Source organism: Aulostomus chinensis, chromosome 12 (assembly GCF_037954235.1).
Source record: "Aulostomus chinensis isolate RoL2024-O1b breed Wild chromosome 12, RoL_Achi_v1.0, whole genome shotgun sequence".
NCBI classification, from domain to species: domain Eukaryota; kingdom Metazoa; phylum Chordata; class Actinopteri; order Syngnathiformes; family Aulostomidae; genus Aulostomus; species Aulostomus chinensis.
In genome coordinates, this window is record NC_141331.1 from 6,968,350 (window position 1) to 6,991,828 (window position 23,479).

The 23,479-nt window shown below is 41.6% G+C and overlaps 4 protein-coding genes across 4 annotated transcripts; 2 read left to right on the top strand and 2 right to left on the bottom strand.

Moving 5' to 3' along the window:
- Window positions 1–2,920: 2,920 nt before the first annotated feature.
- Window positions 2,921–3,898, bottom strand: LOC147251866 (olfactory receptor 52K1-like). Its single transcript, XM_086221128.1, has one exon. The coding sequence runs from the start codon at window positions 3,896–3,898 to the stop codon at window positions 2,921–2,923; it is 978 nt and encodes a 325-aa protein (XP_086077254.1).
- A 1,219-nt stretch (window positions 3,899–5,117) lies between these two features.
- Window positions 5,118–15,887, bottom strand: LOC147251867 (olfactory receptor 4K5-like). Its single transcript, XM_086221129.1, has 4 exons — window positions 15,868–15,887; window positions 12,749–12,998; window positions 5,821–6,108; window positions 5,118–5,162 (listed from the first exon to the last, which is right to left on the bottom strand). Exons 1-4 carry the CDS (start codon window positions 15,885–15,887, stop codon window positions 5,118–5,120), a joined length of 603 nt encoding a protein of 200 aa, XP_086077255.1.
- Window positions 15,888–17,803: 1,916 nt separating this feature from the next.
- Window positions 17,804–18,730, top strand: LOC147251868 (olfactory receptor 2F1-like). Its single transcript, XM_086221130.1, has one exon. It carries the CDS (start codon window positions 17,804–17,806, stop codon window positions 18,728–18,730), a length of 927 nt encoding a protein of 308 aa, XP_086077256.1.
- A 2,956-nt stretch (window positions 18,731–21,686) lies between these two features.
- Window positions 21,687–22,785, top strand: LOC147251869 (olfactory receptor 2F1-like). The gene has a single exon (XM_086221172.1). The coding sequence runs from the start codon at window positions 21,755–21,757 to the stop codon at window positions 22,679–22,681; it is 927 nt and encodes a 308-aa protein (XP_086077298.1). The 5' UTR covers window positions 21,687–21,754; the 3' UTR covers window positions 22,682–22,785.
- Window positions 22,786–23,479: the final 694 nt, after the last annotated feature.

A 23,479-nucleotide genomic window follows, 5' to 3' on the forward strand; every position in this document is an offset into this window, starting at 1 on the left:
GTTAAGTGTTACAGGAGAAAATAGATTTATTTATGGATACTAGCCTTTAGTTACACATGCGTACAGAATGTGAATGTATTGTATACGTACTGCAAATTGTGCACAGGTTGATGGTGAACCAATAGAAACTGGCGTTAGTTTTCCATTAACAACTCCCCTGTATTTCACAAGGACAGCTTTTGGTTTGCCACTAAAAAAGTTTCATTGATTGATCAGCGGTTAAGAAGTTGGTGTCCCATAAAAGTGAACTTAGCTGGCAGTTGCTGTACAGAATTACACTTACGATTTAAACAACTTATGTTCTCAAAAGCTAAGTATTTAATTTTCATGAGATGTTTGTAATCTTACAGTGGACCAGTTTAGTCCCAGGAAGGACTAAATTTCAAGTGAATATTGCAGACCTACAAGTACAGTTTTAGTACGTTAATATTCTTGGTACATAACTCCTCAAATATACTTGATCTCAAGTCCACACCTTCAAATGAACTTGAGATGTAGTTCTTGTGAGGGCTGGCATGCATTCCCTTGACTTTATCTTCGTATGTATTATGATGGCTTATTTCATAGTTTCCTATTTAAGGTTGGGACGTGTTTACATGAGAAAAAGTGCTGAAACCTGTCATACCAAAGCACTTCTTTACCTGTGACCACTGTTGGGCAAAGTTACTTTTGAAAATAACACGTTACATACAGTACAGTGGCACGGTGGTGCAGTGGTCAGCACTGTCGCCTCACAGCAAGAAGGTTTCGGGTTCCAGTCCCGGCTTGGGCACGGGATCTTTCTGTGTGAGTCTGCATGTTCTCCCTGTTCCTGCGTGGGTTCTCTCTGGTACTCCAGCTTCCCCCCACAGTCCAAAGACATCAAGAGGGGACGAGGCTGATTGATACTCTAAATTGACCGTAGGTGTGACTGTGAGTGTGAATGGTTGTCTGTCTGTATGTGTTGGCCCTGCGATGGCTGTACAGGGTGAACCCCGCCTCTCGCCTGAAGGCTGCTGGGATAGGCTCCAGCCCCCCCCCCCCGCAACCCTTAACAGGAATAAGTGGAAGAAAATGGAATGTTACATACAGTACAGTATATCATTATTAAATATACCGTAAATTCTGGACTATAAGCCGCGACTTTTTTTCGCGGCTTCATGCCCTGCGGCTTATACTCCGATGCGTCTTATACGAGGATTTTACCTACCCTGGGGTGTGGTGGGCAGCGGCAGTGGGCAGTAATTCCCTATTGTTCCTGATGGTAGCTCCAAGTACCGTACTTAGGGAAATTCCCGGCCAAATGTTATGGTAATTTCTCTAAGTACCGTCCAGTCCATGCCGCGGTGCAGTGTAAAAAGAGCATCACACGATATTTTCAGTCATTTGTACTCACCCTCAAGATGGAGAGCAAAAGAAGGAATGCTTATGATGCAGCTTTCAAGTGAAAGGCAATCAATCTGGCGGTTAAAGATGGAAATAGAGCTGCAGCACGTAAGTTTGGCATAAACGAATCGATGGTGAGACGCTGGAGGCGGCAACATGACGAACTGACCCAATGCAAAAAGACTACAAAAGCTTTCAGAGGTCATAATAGCAGATGGCCCGAACTTGAAAACGCTCTGGAAGACTGGGTCAACACGCAGAGAACGGGCGGCCGAGGTGTTTCCACCGTGCACCGCGGCTTATTTACCGGTGCGGCTTATACGTGTACAAAGTTGCTTTTTTCCCTGAAATAAGCATCTGCGTCTTACATAACGGTGCGCTCTATCGTCCGGAATTTACGGTAATCCAGCATAATTCCGCTGTAAAATACAACGTATTTTGTATGTCTATTGTTAAGTGTTGTCTCTCAATATTGGCACAACTCAAACAGTTTCGGGTCTCCATCCGTTCAGTCCAAAAAAACTGGCAGTAGGGAAAAGAAGAGAATGTTGATGTGCTGGTAGTGCAGACTCCTGAGCACCGGCCCACTGAGTTTGGAAAGGGTTAGTCGCTGAATGGCCCCTAAACTAGTTGCTCCTAATCTGCATTAGTGGTCATTGTGCTCTCTCAGCATATCGGAACCGATCAGATAGTTGACGTCCCAATCAATCCGATCTTATCCTCTGGAGGATATGAACACTTGTGAAAAATAGGACATGATTTATTTATTTTTTTCATAATTTGTCTCTTCATCAAAGATCTGCAGAATTTTGATGTCTTTTCATGATGATGCAGCCTGCAGCTTCTCACTCAAGACAGTCCAATGTGTGAAGTGTGATATGTTAGGTGAAACAAAATATTTTGTCTTAACTAGAAATAATGTGTTTATACATGATCGTGTTCTCTCAAACCAAGCATGGTTTGACAGCTATAATTTGGGCTAGAAAATCATTTTCAGAAAAAACAAATTGCTCTTCGATGAATATTGAATTCTCATTATTATGATTGTACACGACACAGAAGTAAATTAGGTGATTTTCTCTCAGATTATTGAGCAAAAACTGTTGTAAAATCTTTGGGAGCTCAGAAAAAAAATAATAAAAGAGGAGCCTCCTGGACGGATTAGACTGCCCCCGTGACCTTCAGTCGGAAAGCCTTATCAAGCAATAGCAACACGTGTTTTATTTAACTTAGTTGACATGGTTGCATTATAAAAACCGTAGTTCCAGATTTAACCTGAGCTTCTGTCACAAATCTTCTCTATTATCACTGCGTACTAAAAGCAACGCCACACATTTAAATGAATAGCTTGTGCCACAAAATCTATAAATTTTATTATTGTAAGCAAATATTGATAAAATAGTTATGATTGAACTTCATGAGGATCATGATCGTGATGGATCGTTCCCCAGTTATTTTAATGCAACAAACCTGACAGGGACACTGGATACATGGCGATTTAGGGATTTGTGGATTATTTTGCCCCTGTAAATGATTTAAAATCAACTCAGAAGCATCACATTACTGGTGCAGGGTCTGGTATGATTCTAATGGTGCTCATTTTGACTTGGGGTTTTAAATTGAACATTCTGATAATGTGTTTTCTAATTTCTGGTAGTTTAAGACCATACACAAGAGGATTCATTAACGGAGGAATGACGACAAATTCAAGTGACAAAATTATGGCCGCAAATGGATTAACGTGTTGGAGATTTTGCCGGCTCAGGGCAGTATCACTGAATGATGTGAAGGAATAAATCAAAAATGAAATAACGTGTGGAAGACAACTGTGTAATACTTTTCCTCTGACCTCTGATGCTTTGTTCCAACAAGCAGCCACAATTCTCACATACGTGAACAAGATAAACCCAAATGGAAGAAAAGCTATGAATATAGCCCCGAGCATAGCAACAGTATTGTTCACTGCATCGGCAACGCATGACAATTTTACAATGTTCCAGCTGGCACAGTAAACCCTTTCTATGTTGTGACCACACAGAGGAAGCCTAACAATCATATTAATGCTTACAGTCAGATTACAGATTGGACAGATTACAGCAAATAATATTAGGACGCTAACAGTTTTAGTGGTCATCTTCCTGTGGTAGTGTAAAGGATGACATACAGCAACGTACCTATCATACGCCATAATGCTGAGAATGGTTAGTTCACAAATACCATATGAGTAAATGACAAAGATCTGAGTGAAACAAGCCGGACGCGAGATGAAATGAGAATCAGACAGAATGTCAATGAGGAATCTGGGGAGGAAACCAGAGGAACCATACAGAGAGTTAACAGACAAAACTGCAATAAAAATGTACATTGGCTCATGAAGTGTTTTCTCCCATGAAATGATTAGAATGATGAACAGATTAGCAAACACGATGAAGCTGTAGATCAGGAGGCAAAAGACAAAGGCTGGATAGCGGTAGTGTCCGATGTTCAAGAAGAGGGTGAGGTTAAAGTAAAAAGAGTGAGTAGCATTCTCCATCGTCTGAATCAAATGGTTGCTCTTGTTTGGGAGAAACGTCAGTATAAATCTTTGAGGAAAGCTGCTAAAGTGCAAAAAAATAATGAGCAAACGAGATCTTTAAGGCTATAAAACTGAATATTTACAGCTTAGTTTTGGTGACATCTTTCCACAGACCTACCACAACTGTGGCCCCTGCTACTGTAGGTGTTGACCGTCTTTTATCTTGTCCAGCATCGTAGATGTCACCACGTTTGTTTCCTCCTGAGAAATGCTGGAAACTTTCCCCACAATGTATGTCAAGGTTCATGCAAAACACATTTGTTTTGTGGATGAACGTAGGACCTTTGGGAAGCCTAGGCAGTGATAGCAGCTTATAGATGTACTGAAGTAGGCTTTTACAAGAAAGTACAGATGAACGAGTCAACAAAATTTTCAGAATGTGTATTGTTTTGTAAAAGTTAACATAAAGGGCCCTCGCCAGAAGACAGGCTTGTAGTGAAGCAGTCTAAATCCAGATGGTGTCATTCTACTGTCACAGTATTTTGCAATGAACAAACTACTGTTCACTTCAAAATGACAACTTATGTATCGCCAGTGTTAAAGAGCACTTTTTTTAAACAGGTATTCGGTATGTTTTGTACTCAAAATATACTTTTACACTTTGTGTATATTTGAAAATATGAAGCTGTAGTTTATACGCTGAAAGTGGACTAGTGTTGTCCCTCGGGTACTAAATATACGAGATACTACTTGTATATTGGCACGTAACTTTGAAAATAAACTTGAATTTTACACAAGTTTATTAAGTATAATTACATTTAGGTGTACTTTTTTGGGAGGGCTGGCATGCATTCCCCTAGACTACATGTCCCACATCCACAGTTTGAGTCTTGTCGTGGTTTTTGAGGAAGGATTTTATTTATTTATTTATTTATTTCGTTCATTTTGTTTCTTTTATTTTTAACAGTCCAAAAAAATACCATATTTCAGCAAAAAATATCCGTTGCCTGGTAATCCCAAATTTACAGTATTTTCAAAATGGGTTATTCTCAAGGAAGTGGGGGGAAACTGAGAGAACGAGTCCCAGGAAACCAGGCACATCTCCAAGGTGTTAGTATTAGAAAAAGGAAAATAAATGTTTGCGGACAAGATTTTTTATGTTTCAAAAAGGTTTTTTGCGTTTGCAAACAAGACATTGACACTTGAAAACAAGATTCAATTTCATCTCTTCAAAGTTTTAACTTAACAGATTATGTTCTTGATCAAAGTTGATCTGAGACACCTGAAAAGCAATCGTGAACATAGAACAAGTCTTTTTCTATTATCAATGGACACTATAATTAACACCACACATCATAGACCAGATTCATCATGAGTTTGAGTGAATAATGCTTTTATTAAGAAGTGAAGCACTTTCCTTGCCCCCTGTTATGTTGGTGTAACAAATCTGACAGAGACAGTAGAAACATTGTTGTTGAGGGTTTTGTGGATAATTTTGCCACATCAGATGTTCTATTATCATTTATTATATCAACAAAGAACACTCACGTTAATGGTGGAGGCTCTGGTAGGGTTCTGATGGAGTTCTTTGGGATTTTGGGTTTTAAGCTTAAAATCCTGAAAATGTGTTTTCTAATTTCTGGTAGTTTAAGACCATAGACAAGAGGATTCATTAACGGAGGAATGACGACAAATTCGATCGACAAAATTATCGCCACAAATGGATTTATATCTTTGAGATTTTGCCGGCTCAGGGCAGCATCACTGAATGATGTGACGGAATAAATCATAAATGAAATAACGTGTGGAAGACAACTGTGTAATACTTTTCCTCTGACCTCTGATGCTTTTTTCCAACAAGCAGCCACAATTCTCACATACGTGAACAAGATAAACCCAAATGGAAGAAAAGCTATGAATATAGCCCAGAACATAGCAACAGTATTGTTTAATGCATTGGCAATGCATGACAATTTTACAATGTTCCAGCTGGCACAGTAAACCCTTTCTATGTTGTGACCACACAGAGGAAGCACAACAATCATAATAGTGGTTCCTGTAAGATAACAGATTGGACAGATTACAGCAAATAATATTAGGACGCTAACAGTTTTACTGGTCATCTTCCTGTGGTAGTGTAAAGGATGACATACAGCAACGTACCTATCATATGCCATAATGCTGAGAGTGGTCACTTCAAAAAAAGCATATGAATAGATAAAAAAGATCTGAGTGAAACAAGCCGGACGCGAGATGAAATGAGAATCAGACAGAATGTCAATGAGGAATCTGGGGAGGAAACCAGAGGAACCATACAGAGAGTTAACAGACAAAACTGCAATAAAAATGTACATTGGCTCATGAAGTGTTTTCTCCCATGAAATGATTAGAATGATGAACAGATTAGCAAACACGATGAAGCTGTAGATCAGGAGGCAAAAGACAAAGGCTGGATAGCGGTAGTGTCCGATGTTCAAGAAGAGGGTGAGGTTAAAGTAAAAAGAGTGAGTAGCATTACCCATTCTGCCAGTCTGTTTTGAGAGAAAAAGTCAGAGAAAATATTTCAGCTCTGTTTCAATGAAATGTTTGCGCAGACATCCCACAACTGTGGCCTCTGCTAGGTGTTCACCTTACTTTATCATGTCGAGCCTTGCAGACTTCACCACATTTGTTCTTGTTCTCTCCTGAGACGGACATTTCCTGATAACGTATGTTCAAGTTTTTTAACAATGGATATTGTTCACGCCTACTTTTCAAGTAGACTTGTACGAGTCTCTGTAAGTTTCCTTACAGTGTACTTCAAAGTGTAGCTTCATAAACTGAGATGTAGGCCAGAATCATGAGTCATGACCAATCTAACAGGATACTTACAAGTTCAGTTAATTTACCGCGTACTTGCTGTACAGAATAAAATATATTATGACCACTTTTACCCTAAAAAGTATAGTTTTCTGAATGTGAAAACTCCTCCTGGAACCGTCACCTTACCGTGGAGGAGTTTGAGTGCCCTAGTGACCCTAGGAGCTATGCTGTCAGGGGCATTTTGCCCCTGGTAGGGTTACCCAAGGCAGACTGGTCCTAGGCGAAGGGCCAGACAAAGAACGGTTCAACAGACCTCCTCATGGAAAAAACAGCAAGTGTAGTGTGTTCCCTGCCCGGAGGGGCACCGGGGCCCCGCCCTGGAGCCAGGCCTGGGGTGGGGGCTCGAAGGCGAGCGCCTGGTGGCCGGGCCTTGGTCTGTGGGGCCCGGCCGGGCCCAGCCCGAAAAGGAGACACAGGCACGTCCTCCCTTGGACTCACCACTCATCGGGGGAACCGGAGGGGTCCGGTGCAATGTGGTTTGGGTGGCAGTTCTAGGCGGGTGCCTCGGCTGTCTGAACCACATACATGGAAGCTGGCTTTTGGGACATGGAACGTTACCTCTCTGGTGGGGAAGGAGCTGGAGCTGGTGGAAGAGGTTGAGCGTTACCGGCTAGATATAGTCGGCCTCACCTCAACACATAGCTCTGGGTCCGGAACCCGAGTCCTTGAGAGGGGTTGGACTTTCTCTTTTGCTGGAGTTGCTCCGGGTGAGAGGCGGAGGGCGGGGGTGGGCTTTTTGGTTGCCCCTCGACTCTCTGCCTGTACGTTGGGGTTTACCCCCGTGGACGAAAGGGTTGCTTCCCTGCGCCTCCGGGTCGGGGAACGGGTCCTGACTGTGGTCTGGGCGTATGCGCCGAACACCAGTTCAGAGTACCCACCCTTTTTGGAGTCCTTGGGAAGGGTACTGGATGGTGCCCTGGCTGGGGACTCCATTGTTGTACTGGGAGACTTCAACGCTCACGTGGGCAACGACAGCATGACCTGGAGGGGTGTGATTGGGAGGAATGGCAGGCCCGACCTGAACCCAAGTGGTGTTCAGTTATTGGACTTCTGTGCAAGTCGCAGTTTGGCCATAACGAACACCATGTTCGAACATAAGGATGCCCACCAGTGCACATGGCACCAGGACATCCTAGGTCGCAGGTCTATGAGCGATTTTATAGTCGTATCATTTGACCTGCGACCGCATGTTCTGGACACTCGGTTGAAGAGAGGAGCTGAGCTGTCAACTGATCACCACCTGGTGGTGAGTTGGATCAGATGGCAGGGGAAGACGCCGCGCAGACCTGGCAGGCCCAAACGAGTAGTGAGGGTTTGTTGGGAACGCCTGGCAGAAGAACCAGTCAGAACGATCTTTAACTCCCACCTCCGGCAGAGCTTTGATCACATCCTGGGGATAGTGGGGGACATTGAGTCCGAATGGGCCATGTTCCGCTCTGCCATTGTCGAGGCGGCTGCGGTGAGCTGTGGCTGCAAGGCTGCTGGGGCCGGCCGCGGGGGTAATCCCCGAACCCGCTGGTGGACACCAGAGGTGAGGGGAGCCGTCAGGCTAAAGAAGGAGGCTTACAGGGCATGGCTGGCCTGTGGGTCTACAGAGGCAGCTGACCAGTACCGGCAGGCCAAACGGTGTGCAGCTGTGGCGGTCGCCAAGGCAAAAACTCGGGCGTGGGAAGAGTTCGGTGAGGCCATGGAGAATGACTATCGGTCGGCTCCAAAAAGGTTCTGGCAAACCGTCCGTCGCCTCAGGGGGGGAAGGCGGCAACTTGCCAACACTGTTTACAGTGGGGGTGGGAGGCTGCTGACGTCAACTGGGGAGATAATTGGGCGGTGGAAGGAATACTTTGAGGAACTCCTCAATCCCACCAGCACGTACTCCGTGGAGGAGACAGAGTCTTGGGAGTGCTTGGGGGGGGTCGTCCAATCTCCGGGGCAGAAGTCGCCGAGGCAGTTAAACAACTCCGCGGTGGCAGAGCCCCGGGGGTGGATGAGATCCGCCCTGGGTATCTCAAGGTTCTGGATGTAGTGGGGCTGTCTTGGCTGACACGTCTCTGCAACATTGCGTGGACATCGGGGGAAGTGCCTTTGGAATGGCAGACCGGGGTGGTGGTCCTTGTTTTTAAGAAAGGGGACCAGAGGGTGTGTTCCAACTATCGGGGGATCACACTTCTCAGCCTCACTGGTAAGGTACTGGAGGGTACTGGAGAGGAGGGTCAGGGCGATAGTCGAACCTCAGATCGAGGAGGAGCAGTGTGGTTTTCGTCCTAGCCGTGGAACCGTGGATCAGCTCTTCACCCTCGCTAGGGTGCTGGAGGGGGCATGGGAGTTTGCCCAACCAGTCCACATGTGCTTTGTGGACTTGGAGAAGGCTTACAACCGTGTTCCCAGGAGCATACTGTGGGGGGTACTCCGGGAGTACGGGGTGGATGGCCCTTTACAAAGGGCCATTCGGTCATTCTACCGGAGGAGTGAGAGTCTGGTCCGCGTGGCTGGTAGTAATTCGGACTTGTTCCCAGTGAGGGTTGGACTCCGCCAAGGCTGCCCTTTGTCACCGGTTCTGTTCATAACTTTTATGGACAGAATTTCTAGGCGCAGCCGGGTGGTGGAGGGGGTCGAGTTTGGTGGCGGGAGGGTGTCGTCTCTGCTGTTTGCAGACGACATGGTCCTCTTAGCGCCATCGGGCCACGACCTCCAGCTCTCGCTGGGACAGTTTGCAGCCGAATGTGAAGCGGCTGGGATGAGAATCAGCACCTCCAAGTCTGAGGCCATGGTCCTCAGCCGGAAAAGGGTGGTTTGCCCACTCCTGGTCGGGGGGGAGGTCTTGCCTCAGGTGGAGGAGTTTAAGTATCTCGGGGTCTTGTTCACGAGTGAGGGTAAGATGGAGCGGGAGATTGACAGGCGTATTGGGGCGGCATCCGCAGTCTTGCGGGTGCTAAACCAGTCTGTTGTGGTGAAGAGGGAGCTTAGCCAAAAGGCGAGGCTCTTGATTTACCGGTCAATCTACGTTTTAATCCTCACCTATGGTCATGAGCTTTGGGTAATGACCGAAAGAACAAGATCGCGAATACAAGCGGCCGAAATGAGTTTCCTCCGCAGGGTGGCTGGGCTCTCCCTTAGAGATAGGGTGAGAAGCTCAGTCATTCGGGAGGGACTCAGAGTAGAACCGCTGCTCCTCCATGTCGAGAGGAGCCAGTTGAGGTGGTTCGGGCATCTGGTGAGAATGCCTCCTGGAAGCCTCCCTCTGGAGGTTTTCCAGACATGTCCAACTGGGAGGAGGCCTCGAGGCCGACCCAGGACACGGTGGAGGGATTATATCTCTCGGCTGGCCTGGGAACGCCTCGGGATCCTCCCGGAAGAGCTGGTTGAAGTGGCTGGGGAGAGGAAAGTCTGGGCTTCCTAGCTGAGACTGCTGCCCCCGCGACCCGGACCCACCGGATGAAGCAGAGGAGGACGACGACGACGAACTAGACCAGTGTAGTTCCAGTAAGTATTTAACCAACTGTATACTGCTTATTGTAGAATTGCATGTCCACTACTTTAACATTCGTAAACTTGGTAACAGGGTTGTGTGATCTGCTCTTTATTCTCATCATCCAGTCTTGTTCAGTGGAGATCTCTGGTTTATTGTTTCAGATTATTTTTGGTTTTATGTGGACGCCAAAAGTCAGCCTATGGACGCTATACACTATACTGGTTTTTATGTGGGGACTGGCATGCGTTCCCTTGACTTTGAACATATTCATGTGAGACATGATGGCTGTTTCAAAGTGTTACTCGTAAAAGGCCATGCAAAAGCTAAAACGGACGCTGAATTTGTTTAAGCAATCATTCTAAATTCAGAGGGCCCCATTTTCCAGGCCTCATTTGTTAAAATGATTGATGGGAGCCAGAGTAATATGTTTTTCCACTGTTAAGTGAGAACGCTATAACCAGGAACCGCAAAATGGTTGTAACCTTACTGACCAGCTTTGATTGTTCTTGACAGTGTCTGTCAATATCATTCCAAGGGAACCTTTGCTTACATTACTTATTCACCTTCTGTTCTGGTGTTGTAGAGAGATGCGTTTTCAGACTAAACGGTTGTAGGAACTTTTTAAGAGGAACCAGCCACTGGGGAATTCCCGGGATCTAATCACTTTTTCTGCTGTTAGCATCCGCTGCCCTAAAAAGAACCGTGTGAAGCATTAAGCCCATCAGTCTTTGGTTGGGGGTGTCCTAATGAGTCAGACCCTCACATTGTGAGGGTCCAAGCTTGGCGACCCAGCCTTGAGCTGCTACGGTTGATGGGGATTGTGAGGGGTGACTGTCGGGTCACCAGAAGCTGGGAGCAGATATAACATGCTAGCGTTCTCTGCTGGCAGGGTGTGTAGCAGGACTAATGTCTGATGTTGCTCTGCCAAGGAATACTCTTGTTTCTGTGTTTACAAGGGGGAATCAAGTTGGGGGATGTCTAGCTTGAGACGATTGCATTGGTGATTTCCATGAGTCAAATATTCATGAAAACTCAACACTACATTGCTGATAGCTGCACTCGTCACCTTGCTCTTAACTCAAAAGACATTTGACTGACCATCGAGTGAAATAACGTCAGCATTATGCATTAAAAGCATTGAAAGGCAACAAGCACAGTGTGATGGGATTGTTTTAGAGTTTATTGACAACTTTTAATGTCAATAGGCAAAGTCATTCACTTGGAACATAGAAAAAAAGAAATGTGTAAAATATGACATCATGGATTACTTTCATATAACCGCATCAAAACACTTCTCCGTCAGAAGTCCCTTGAGGCTACTTACAGTGGCGGCTTGATCATATCGAGGTGGCTGTAACCGGACTGGTGTACTGTTGTCTTGTTGTGTGTCCATGCAGTACACCAGGGAGGTGGCATTAATGACATCCAGCACAGCTCTGGGCCTCTGAGAATGGTGACAACATGAAGTCAGCCTGGAGATCAGGTTTCATCATTGGACACTGTTGTCCACTCGTCTCTCCGTGGCATCGCAAATACACACAAGTGCTCAGAAGCCATTCATCAGTTATGTCTCCTGAGTAATTTGATGCCAGGTAATTCCTGTGACAGTATGTACAGATAACCCCTTGCCCCACCCTGAGACACACACACACACACACACACACACACACACACACACACACACACACACACACACACACACACACACTCTACATGGAAAACCTGTAGTAATACATTTTTTGACAATAAAGCAAGTCTAAGTCTAAGCCTCCACACACACACATACACACATGAACGCACACACACACACACAGGTAGGCCAGTGAACCACAGAGTATTTTAATGAATTGCTACAATAATGTTCTGTTTAATGTTGATAAATGTCTCTTATTTCATGGTATCATTATATGATGTATTATACATCATATAATGATGTATTATATCTATCTATCTATATATATATATATCTATCTATATATATATATATATATATATATATATATATATATATATATATATATATATATATATATCCACACACACATATACACATATACATACATATGTATATGTGTGTGTGTATTAGTGTCACCATACAATGACAAAGCAGAGGGACAAGTATGGAGAAAGCCACCAGATAAACAATCCTATTTTTTACTCATCATGGAGCGATACTCCAGAGGTCGACATATCGCTACATAGCGGTCATATACATAACCATCCAGGTACACACGGGCACACGCACATGTATATATGCATATATATATATATATATATATATATATATATATATATATATATATATATATGTATATATATATATATATTTGTAGTCTTTGTTTTCTCTTCTTTGCTATTTTTAGTCTATTCTATGGTAACAGTGCTGTGAATGTATGTTGAGGAGAGTGCAATTTCCCTGGCGGAACGTCCAAAAGGGATTAATAAAGTAGTCTGTCTGTCTGTCATAGGCCATCGCTGACAGAAAAGAGAACTCAAGTGCTGCATAGGAGTAAATAACAAACAATACACTACTGCACAATACAACTACTGTAAGCTATGACCTGAGTGTTAGACAATAGATCCATAAGAAATTTTGGGTAAAAGGCAGCAGTCCCATAAAGACTATTTATGCAAAGATTACATTGGAAGAAGTACATAGGTTCATGAAGTTTTTCCTCCTTCATGATAGTAACAATAAGAATACCATTTACAAGCAGAATCAAACTGTAGCACAACATAGTTAGGCAGAAAAGCATTATTCTGTGCTTTTCTGTTGTATCACTCAATCTGATACAGAAAAGGCATTCACTGTCGTTGCGTTGGACATTGTTTACCCATTCTTAAAAAAAAACAAAAAACAAAAACACCATTGGAAAGTTGTCTCTGCCTTCTCTGTTGACTTGTAATAAAAAAGATGCAACAGTGTCCACCTGTCCAACCCTGGAACTTCTTTTATTCTTTAGTGAGTGTTATCAAGATCCAGTCAGTAAGTAGATTCACTAAATCTCCAGCTTTTAATTATTCCCCAAAGGATATAATATTGTTCCCGCTCATGTTTTGTGTTCTATGCAGTACCTTATGTCAGTGTTGTTTTCCGAGGTCAGATGTCACAATTGATTCCCATGAGTCAATGAGGACAAAAAAGTACAGCAGCTCGTGGTAGTACTTATTCGGTAAAGTACCACAAATCTGTTCTGCTCAGTAAATATGAATATATCTTCTCAGCTTAAGTGGTTCTTGCTTTGAATTATACATGAGTAACGTGCAGCTCTTTTTTATTGCTTCCTTAAACTCTATATGAGTATTGTGGTGCCGAAAGCAACTTTTAAAAAAATATTTGTCATGAGCTGACCACTCCTTTCACCAATGCATACGGATTTTTCTCCATCTTTATTAACGTCTAGTGACGTCCTTTTTTTGTGTGGTCATAATTCATAGGCCACTAGATGGCATCCGTCACATATACATGATTGTAGATTGTTTTAATCACTTATATTTGGATATTATTCTGGGGAGGATACGCTTTCTTGAGAGAAAAGAGCCTTCTCAGTTACAATAGGTGTCAGTAACAATCTGGCATCCCTCGAGGTTCAATTTTCGTGCCTCTTTTATTTTCTTTTTACATGCTTCCATGTGTTTTTTTTTTGTCTTGCAGAAAACCCTACATTGTGTTTCTCACAGAAAACGCGCAGTTTCCATAACCGATATTACCTGAGAGTAATGACTCTTAGTGAGTTCTTGGACACTTACTGAACTAATTTATGAAACTTGTCAGTTGTGTTTTTATTGAAAGATCAGCCAAGAACCATGGCCAATGTTGGTACTGACCTTGTGAAATTCTGGATGCATTGAAAGAATTTTACTATTTAACTACCTGAATTTATTGCTCCACAGTATATTACTGAGCTGAGAAGTTCATAGCCCTCAGGTCTCTTGGATCCTCCTCACAATCACTCCTCACAGTGTCTCACTTGTGTCCCAACTGACTGGGGAGTTTCTGTTGCTGCTTCCGGGGTTAGGGTTACATTCCTTGATGCTGCTGATTCTTGAATAATCTTCTATCTCAAATTCAAATCAAATTTAAGGAGCCATATTCTTAGAGTGCACTCAGCTGGCCCGTTTTCCCTGTGCCATAGTGAAGCACAATTGCTAGTTGATGTGAATCTACAGGAGACAGTTTCTTCTCAGAGAAGAGAAGGAGTATAAAGACAAATTTGGCACCCACAACTGCCAGGATGTTGTGTGAAGGGCTTTTTTTCCCCAGGCGTTGAACCAATGTACCTACTTAAATGTGTGTCTATCTCGTTCTATTTTTAAATATCATAGTGAGAGGACCATGATTGTTTTTTTAAATGTTGTGATGTACACCTCGATTGACATGATTGGATTTCATCTGTGGTCAACATGGTGGGTCCTGCCAGAGTACTTGAGCGGACTGAGTGAAAAGGCAAACAAAAGTGGAAGAGGGCATCATTAAAAAAAGTGCCATGGAAATCCCCTGAAGGTCATCAAAACACACGTTACTTCTGTGCGTATGAAAACTAGCTGTTAAGGACAGTAAACTTCATTCAAAACATGTGAAAACTCTGCTAAGTGTGTCAAAGGCTGTCATCAACCCCATGGAGAATATACGTGTGCCGTTTATCAAGAGTGTCGTCTTGTATCAAACGTAAGTGCAGAGGGACGAAGCCTCATGTTTGTTCTGCATGGAAACGGCTGGTCCCAGAGTATGGGATCAACAATAAATTGATGTCCTGGGGATCAAGAGACATGGTGGACTAATGACCCTGAGGTTTAATCATCGTGTTTACTCACTGTAGGTCGGTGCCCCTGTGAAATGGCATCACAATAGATGAACATTTCATCAGCTAGTTAACTATCTTATCAATAACAAGAAAACATCAATTTTTCTCCATGGTTAAGCCAAGTTAAGCCATTAAAGTGTTTGTTAGTTGCATAGATATAATCTTAAATAAAGGAAGAAACCACTGTGTTGATGTTGTTTTCACGATGACTTCATATATAGTCTGTGGTGTCCTCAATCTTGAGTTTTGAAGTATAAATTCTGATGTAGATGGTAAAAATAATGGAGGATTTTTCGAATATTTTCCTGATGAGCTGATGAAACCAGACAAAACTATTGTCAACAGTTTGTAATGCATCCATCCATCCATTTTTCACTGCTTATCCTGTTAAGGGTCGTCGGGGGGGGGGGGGGGGACTGGAGCCTATCCTAGCAGCTTTCACGTGAGAGGCGAGGTTCACCCTGGATGGGTTGCCAGTCCATCGCAGGGCCAACACATATATAGGCCTGGGCAATATGGACGAAAGATAAAATCTCAGATTTTTTCACAAAAAATTCTTTTCATGATTTTTTCAGATTTTTTTCCCGTGGGTAAATGATTCCACCACAGGAAGCTGTTTTTTTTTTGTGAGTTTGTCAGTTATAGCGGTCCTGTTCCCCTTGCAAACAGCGGCATTTCTCCCACTCGCCTGAACGCCCCTGTTTTAGATGCTGAAATAAATTCGATGTGCTGCTGCCTTTTGTTGCAATGGGCTTAAGACAAACTTTGCAGCGTTCAGTCACTTGTTCAACGTCTGTCACTGCAAACCCAAACCAGTTCCAAACCACGATACTACTTTCTTAGAAACAAACTTCTCGCTCTCGTTCGCCATGTTGGTGCACAGGAAACAAGGGGGAGGAGTGAGGGGGAAAGCAATGGAAGCTCCACGTCTCCAGTTTGGTCCCCTGCTTCAGATGTTCTTGTGAAAACTTGTTCTCACACTGCGTCCCTCTCTTTACGTGTCCATGTTTAAGACATAAACCATGTAATACAGTCATTTAGGCCTTTCTGATAGAGTAGCCAGACAGATATTCCTCTTCACTAAAAATCAGTAATATATCTTGAAGGGTGCAGCCAGACTCGCATGCAAGAATGCAAGTCACTAAGGTGAAAACCAGGATTCAGTTCCAAAAATCTAATCCAAATCAGAATTATCCTTTCATAAGAATCCAGTGGTTTTCTGCTGTAGAAAAAAATTGCAACTAGATGTTCGATACAGTATAATAAGAAAACACTGAGGTGGTCTGACATCTCTCCGTAGCCCCTGTACTTGCATGTGTGTTTCAATTTGCTGGGATGTTTTGCCCCCAAGTGGTCAATAGTGGTATATCATAAATCAATGCATTCTTAAAATAACCGTTTGTCTTTTTTTTCTTTTTTTTAAACCAAAAACTGAGACAAAACATCATGACGAGCTGATTCAAGCAAAAAGATAATTTTGTCAAATGATATAGGCAATTATTTTAAGACGGTAACAAAATGTAACTTCAAGAAGCTATACACCTGTTGTGTCCTACTTTGTTATTGCTTTATGAAACACGGCAACACTGACTCAAGATTATATATATATTACATATATATATACATATGTATATATATACATATGTATATATATGTATATATATATACATATGTATATCATATATGTATATATGTATATCATATATATATATATATACAGTGTATGATATACATATATATGATATACATATATACTTAGGTTGCCCTGTCAGTTTTGAGTGTATGAACTTATCAATCATTGATTTTTCAATGTTTTAGTCTAATAATTGTTTTGTTGTAATTGTAAAAATTCTTACCGTGGACTGGCCTTTTGTGTTTAAGAGTAAAGTTTTAATTTAAAAGTCTATTTGTGTCTCAGCCGCGATGCTGAGCTCCTCTGTTCAGTCTCGCTCTGTGCGCAGGACAAATGATAGCGTCGGTCAATTATGATGACGTGACAAAAACAATTGTCTAAATATTCCTCAACAGGTTTTGTGCTGACAGTTGACACAGTAGAGTTTTCAGATATAAAATTAGTCGATTTTTAGTCGAAATTTGAGGGCTTCAGTCGACCAAGAATGTCTTTGGTTGATTCCAGCCCTACAAATCCTCCAGGCCTGTATTACCTCAGGCCTCTACTGCAGCCCAACCTACTTTACAGCAGTATAAAGTTCCGCACAGGCATCTGTCTGCTCCAGTCTTGGGGAGAGAAGTAGCTGGAATGTGCAGGTTTTAGTGTCCTGGGATGCCTGCAAACATACGTGTGAAACATTGAGTGAGGTTGCACTGATATTTGTCAGGATAATAAAAAAACAACTGCTTCTGACTGGAAGGAATGAAGATGGAGGAGGAGCACTGAGGATTTTTGCTTAAAATCGGACATGTTTGAGCAATTATTTGCATCTAAGTCAGTGTTCTGTTGTTATCATTGTTGCGTTCCTTGATGCCCTCGATCCTTTCAGCTTTGTTGTTGTGATCTGTGTGATGATGTATGTTTCATCAGTGTGCTGTTGCGGGGATCAGTGTTGTGACATCATGATTTGCTCTTTAGACATCGAGAAAATCAACTTTAGACAAATTCAGACATTCAAATTGATGGAGTTGCCTGTTTCTTTGGAGCCCAGAGAGGATTATTAGAAGTGTTTTTATTTCCTGTGGCTCTGACCTCTTTCAGGTTAACTGTCAATGACACCACTACTGAGTTGGTGTAGCTGGTAGCCTCTGTGTTTTACCACCATTCAATAAGAAATGGAGAACTCTACTGAGATTGTGTCTTTTGTGCTGGGTGCCTACGGTAACATTGGACAGGTAAAGTACTTGTACTTTGTTATAATGCTGATATGGTACCTTTCTATATGTGTGGCCAACTCCGTCCTCATTGTGGTTATATATGTGGACAGACGGCTGCATGAGCCGATGTATATATTACTTTGTAATTTATTTGTGAATGAAATAGGTGGCAGCACGTCTCTCTATCCTCTTATGCTCTGCCAGATGTTTTCAGATTTCCATGAAGTGACTCTTCCGTGGTGTTTCCTGCAGATGTGTTTTATATACACGTCCGCTTCTGTTGAGTTTTGCAGTTTAGCAGCCATGGCTTATGACAGATATGTCTCCATCTGTTACCCTTTACACTACAATGCCATTATGAGCACAGTAAAAGTGGCCATTATCATTCTGCTCATATGGATTTATTCATTTATTAATTATATCATCCCGTTTTCATTTGTCATGGGTATTGAATTATGCGGAAATCTTATTAACAAGGTGTTCTGTGACCATCATTTAGTCATTAAACTAGCGTGTTCTGTATCTTTACATAACACCGTGTCAGACTTAATTTTTGCCTTTACTTCCATCTTTGTGCCTTTTTGTTTCATTTCAGTCTCGTACTTGAAGATTTTGTCAGTTTGTTTAAACACGTCCACAGAAAACAAAAAAAAAGCCATCACCACCTGCACACCTCAGATAGTTTCAGTGTCAAACTTGTTTCTTGGCTGCATTTTCCACTTTGTTGATTCCAGGATTGGTGTCACTCATGTGCCGGATAAATTACGTGTTCTTTTTTCGGTGTATCTCCTCGTTTGCCAGCCAATGATCACCCCCTTTATGTACGGATTGAAACTACCCAAGATAAAAGAGTCCTGTAAAAGATTTCTCTTTGATAGAAAATAAATTAGAGATGCTGTGTGGAAAACAAACAATGTTTGTTTGAGTGTTTCACATTTTCTTGCAAAAGGACGAAAGTGCAGGGTTTAGCGGTGAGGTGAAGGAAAATACAAAGTAAGATCTTCCATTTAATACACCCAATTAATATTTATGCATTAAATTACATATTAATTTCTGTATTGACATGCCATATATTGCCCAACAATAACACTGAATTATAATAATGAATTAATCACTTGATGAACATAACATAACCTGCAAATTTTAAAAATTTTCCTCTGGATTTACTTACCTGCGATAATTAACCTTACCATAAAATCTCTTATTTTTTACCTTACAGATTTATCAGATTAATTTGACATCATTATTTTTACTTTGCATTTTTGTATTTTCCCTTAATGTCCCCAAAATAATGTATTTCTGTAAAGTCCTAGCCACCAGTTTGAGGTAAAGACATGTATCCATAGTTAACTCCATGAAACACCTTGAATTCCAGCCATCTCATCTACGTAATAAAGGTATAAAAAAAATAGAAAATTGTGAAAAAGAAAACAAAGGTACAAATGATAAATGGGAAATTAAATGAGGGGGAGATGCAAGGGAAATAATTAAACTCATGGAGAAGCAAACAAATAAAATTCAATATAAAATGTGAAAGCACGTAAAACATAAATACGATTTTTTTGTCATACTTTATCAGTGCCTAAGTTTATATCTAATATTATTTTGACTGACCTTATTGATATATTGATGAATATGTTTCTTTCTTTATTATGTATGTTGGCAGTTTCAGTCCTCCATACATGCCACACAGTAATGCTTGACACCCGTAGTTGAATGTGGCCACCTACATTTACTCAAGAGCTGTAATCAATTTTGAGGTACTTTGCTTATTTCTATCTTATCATATTATAGAGTTAAAAAAAAAAATTTCTTGATTGGTGTGCACATTTCGGTTACTACATAAACAATATTCAACAAATGAATCCAGATGTAGGCCAAGTTTTGTCAAGAAAAAAAGGTCCAAACCGGCTCTCACGTCACCCGCAACTTGGTGAATAGAAACAATCCAGTCATGCCTGATAGTGCATATGATCCTGGCATTGTACGCTCTCCCGAAGTAATTTTACTCTTGAAAGTTTAAGTGATTTGACTCTTAATTAAATTTCGTTTAAAATGATGGAGCATCCGCACATTTTGTTGTTAGCTTTGTACTTGTAAAAGATCAGCAGCTACTCTGACAGCTGATCGATTGTAACCCATCATGCTTGATAGTGTCAGTTTCGAGGATCTCATATGATATAATTTCCAGTTCCCTTTCTATTTTTTATCTTCTGCACGTCTGCATGAAAGACTGTTCATTGCTTTAAATAATCATGAGAATATTTGCTAGTTGCAGCCCTGTTTTTGTTTCTGTATGTGTCGCAGTGGGAAAGATGGACTGAAAAGGACAAGGATTCGTTGATGAACGTTGTCTAAAAGATGTATATACATGTTTTGCTTTTTTTTTTTTTAAGGGTCTTTTTGCCCTACTGAGCAGCTACAATATTTGCTGTTCATAGATCCCACACCAACAGTACACAAATGTTCGATGGGCCAGCGCAATCCTTGCATGAAGCCATTCTGTATCCCCACGCAGTCATTGAAGCGTTCATGTCAGAACTCAATCAATCCTTTATTATTTTTGTCAATCTATCCTTTATTATTTGTCCCCAATGGGGCAATTGCTGTGCGACACTGGGAGCAACATATAAGGCCACATCAGTCTCTCAATATCATGAATGCATTAACAGAATAAGAGTACTTGATCAGTATGGATAAAATAATAAATACAAGTGTAGATGTAAAACCACAGGGGAAAGGGGGGGTTGGTTGTTAGAAGCAGCACTAAGTCCAAGTCCAAGAGGAAGAGATCATCTTAAACTATGTCTTCCTCTTGGAGTTCAATAGGGAGACAGCTGAGAGAACTAATGAATGTTTATATCTGATAGTCTTGTACATATGGAAGTCTAAGAAGGGAGCCAGAGGGAAGAAACTGGAACTGTTGATGGAGAGGAGGAGAGCAATCTAGCAAGATGGATTCTGCTTTATTTTAGTGCAGATGTTAACCCCCCCCCCCCCCCCCCCCCTCATATAGTAAACTTCTCTGTTTGACCTTGAGTGATTGGAACCAACAAATGAAGGAAAAAGTTATCACAGCCTCGATAAAAGAATGATAAAACATGGCCAACAGGGTTGAGACAAACTTGAAATTTTAAAAATTTCCAAAGACAATATAGGTGCTGCTGTTTTTTTTTTGTTTTTGTTTTTTTGTTTGGTAGATTTTGTCATCTATGCTTTGGTCCACCTTTGCAAGCTAACACTTAGCAGGAAAATAAATGATAATAGCCATTGATCTGAAATCTGCTACTTTTTTTTTTAGATAATGGTCTGCTTTGTGCAAATGAGAGTTCAAAAGGGCTGCGAGGTCATGAAGGCAGTCTTTCTGTATTTGACACAAACGCTCCAGGCTGGTATTACCTTGGGCCTCTCATGGAGCCCATCCTACTTTACAGCAATATAAAGTTCACAGCAGCGTGGTTCTGTGTAGGGGAGGGCTACAGCTCCTACCTGCATGCTCTCATTGGAGAGCTCACTGGAACACCCGCGATCCTACATGTGAAGTACAAATACTGTATTCTTACTGTTCTTACTCACATATACTGACATCTCAGATGAGTAAAAAAAAAAAATTCTCTGCGGCTAAATTGAAGGAATGAGGATGGAAGAGAGCTTTGAGGATTTTAGTTTAAATGCAACAAACATGCTTGGGCCGTTATCTGCATCATAATCCACTGTTCTCTTGTTATTATTGTTGCATCCCTTGATGGCCATGGTTCATTCAGCTTTGTTTCTTTGGAGCCCAGAGAGGATTATTAGAACTGTTTTTATTTCCTGTGGCTCTGACCTCTTTCAGGTTAACTGTCAATGACACCACTACTGAGTTGGTGTAGCTGGTAGCCTCTGTGTTTTACCACCATTCAATAAGAAATGGAGAACTCTACTGAGATTGTGTCTTTTGTGCTGGGTGCCTACGGTAACATTGGACAGGTAAAGTACTTGTACTTCGTTATAATACTGATATGGTACCTTTCTATATGTGTGGCCAACTCCGTCCTCATTGTGGTTATATATGTGGACAGACGGCTGCATGAGCCGATGTATATATTACTTTGTAATTTATTTGTGAATGAAATAGGTGGCAGCACGTCTCTCTATCCTCTTATGCTCTCCCAGATGTTTTCAGATTTCCATGAAGTGACTCTTCCGTGGTGTTTCCTGCAGATGTGTTTTATATACACGTCCGCTTCTGTTGAGTTTTGCAGTTTAGCAGCCATGGCTTATGACAGATATGTCTCCATCTGTTACCCTTTACACTACAATGCCATTATGAGCACAGTAAAAGTGGCCATTATCATTCTGCTCATATGGATTTATTCATTTATTAATTATATCATCCCGTTTTCATTTGTCATGGGTATTGAATTATGCGGAAATCTTATTGACAAAGTGTTCTGTGACCATCATTTAGTCATTAAACTAGCGTGTTCTGTATCTTTACATAACACCATGTCAGACCTAATTTTTGCCTTTACATCCATCTTTGTGCCTTTTTGTTTCATTTCAGTCTCGTACTTGAAGATTTTGTCAGTTTGTTTAAACACGTCCACAGAAAACAAAAAAAAAGCCATCACCACCTGCACACCTCAGATTGTTTCACTGTCAAACATGTTTCTTGGCTGCATTTTCCACTTTGTTGATTCCAGGATTGGTGTCACTCATGTGCCGGATAAATTACGTGTTCTTTTTTCGGTGTATCTCCTCGTTTGCCAGCCAATGATCACCCCCTTTATGTACGGATTGAAACTACCCAAGATAAAAGAGTCCTGTAAAAGATTTCTCTTTGATAGAAAATAAATTAGAGATGCTGTGTGGAAAACAAACAATGTTTGTTTGAGTGTTTCACATTTTCTTGCAAAAGGACGAAAGTGCAGGGTTTAGCGGTGAGGTGAAGGAAAATACAAAATACTTCATCCTGCTGATTTCTCCTGAGATCATTCTGACCATTCAATTCTGTTCCTCAGTTGCAGGCTTCCACGCTTCTCAGCCTGATCTTAATTTAAGATCTTAAAACTCTACTTTCATTTAACTGCAATGGCCCTAATTTGTCTGAAATAATCCACAGCAAAAGAGATGCTTTTTTTTCCCTATATTTGAATCTGCAAAATATCAGAAACTTGACTTGCTGATCAAATCCAAACCTGAGAACACTGAATCCTTCTTTTATGTGTTAACCAGGTATCCTCAGATATTAATGAATTTTTTTTTTAAACAGCAGTGTAGTCAGCTGCATTGTCAATTTAATGAGGGGAATGTGTCAAAACCTGCTAATATCAGTGAAGCACTGTGACGCAACAGAGATGCCGCAGCCACATCCACGCATGAGACAACATGTCGGGTTGGTACAGACCCCGGCAGACAACACATCATTTTTGGTGTGTGTGTTTTAATTAATACTGTATGCAAACCTTACCATTCCCACGAAAAAAACAAGTTGTATCAGAAAAAAAAATATCTGTCAAAGTCATCAGTTGCTTTGACTATTGAGGATTAAGGACAATAATTTGAAATTACGAAGCACAGCAGTTTCATGCGGCACATTCCCAGTAAAGATTACACCACTGATGTAAAACCCCACAGAATAACTTTGTTTCA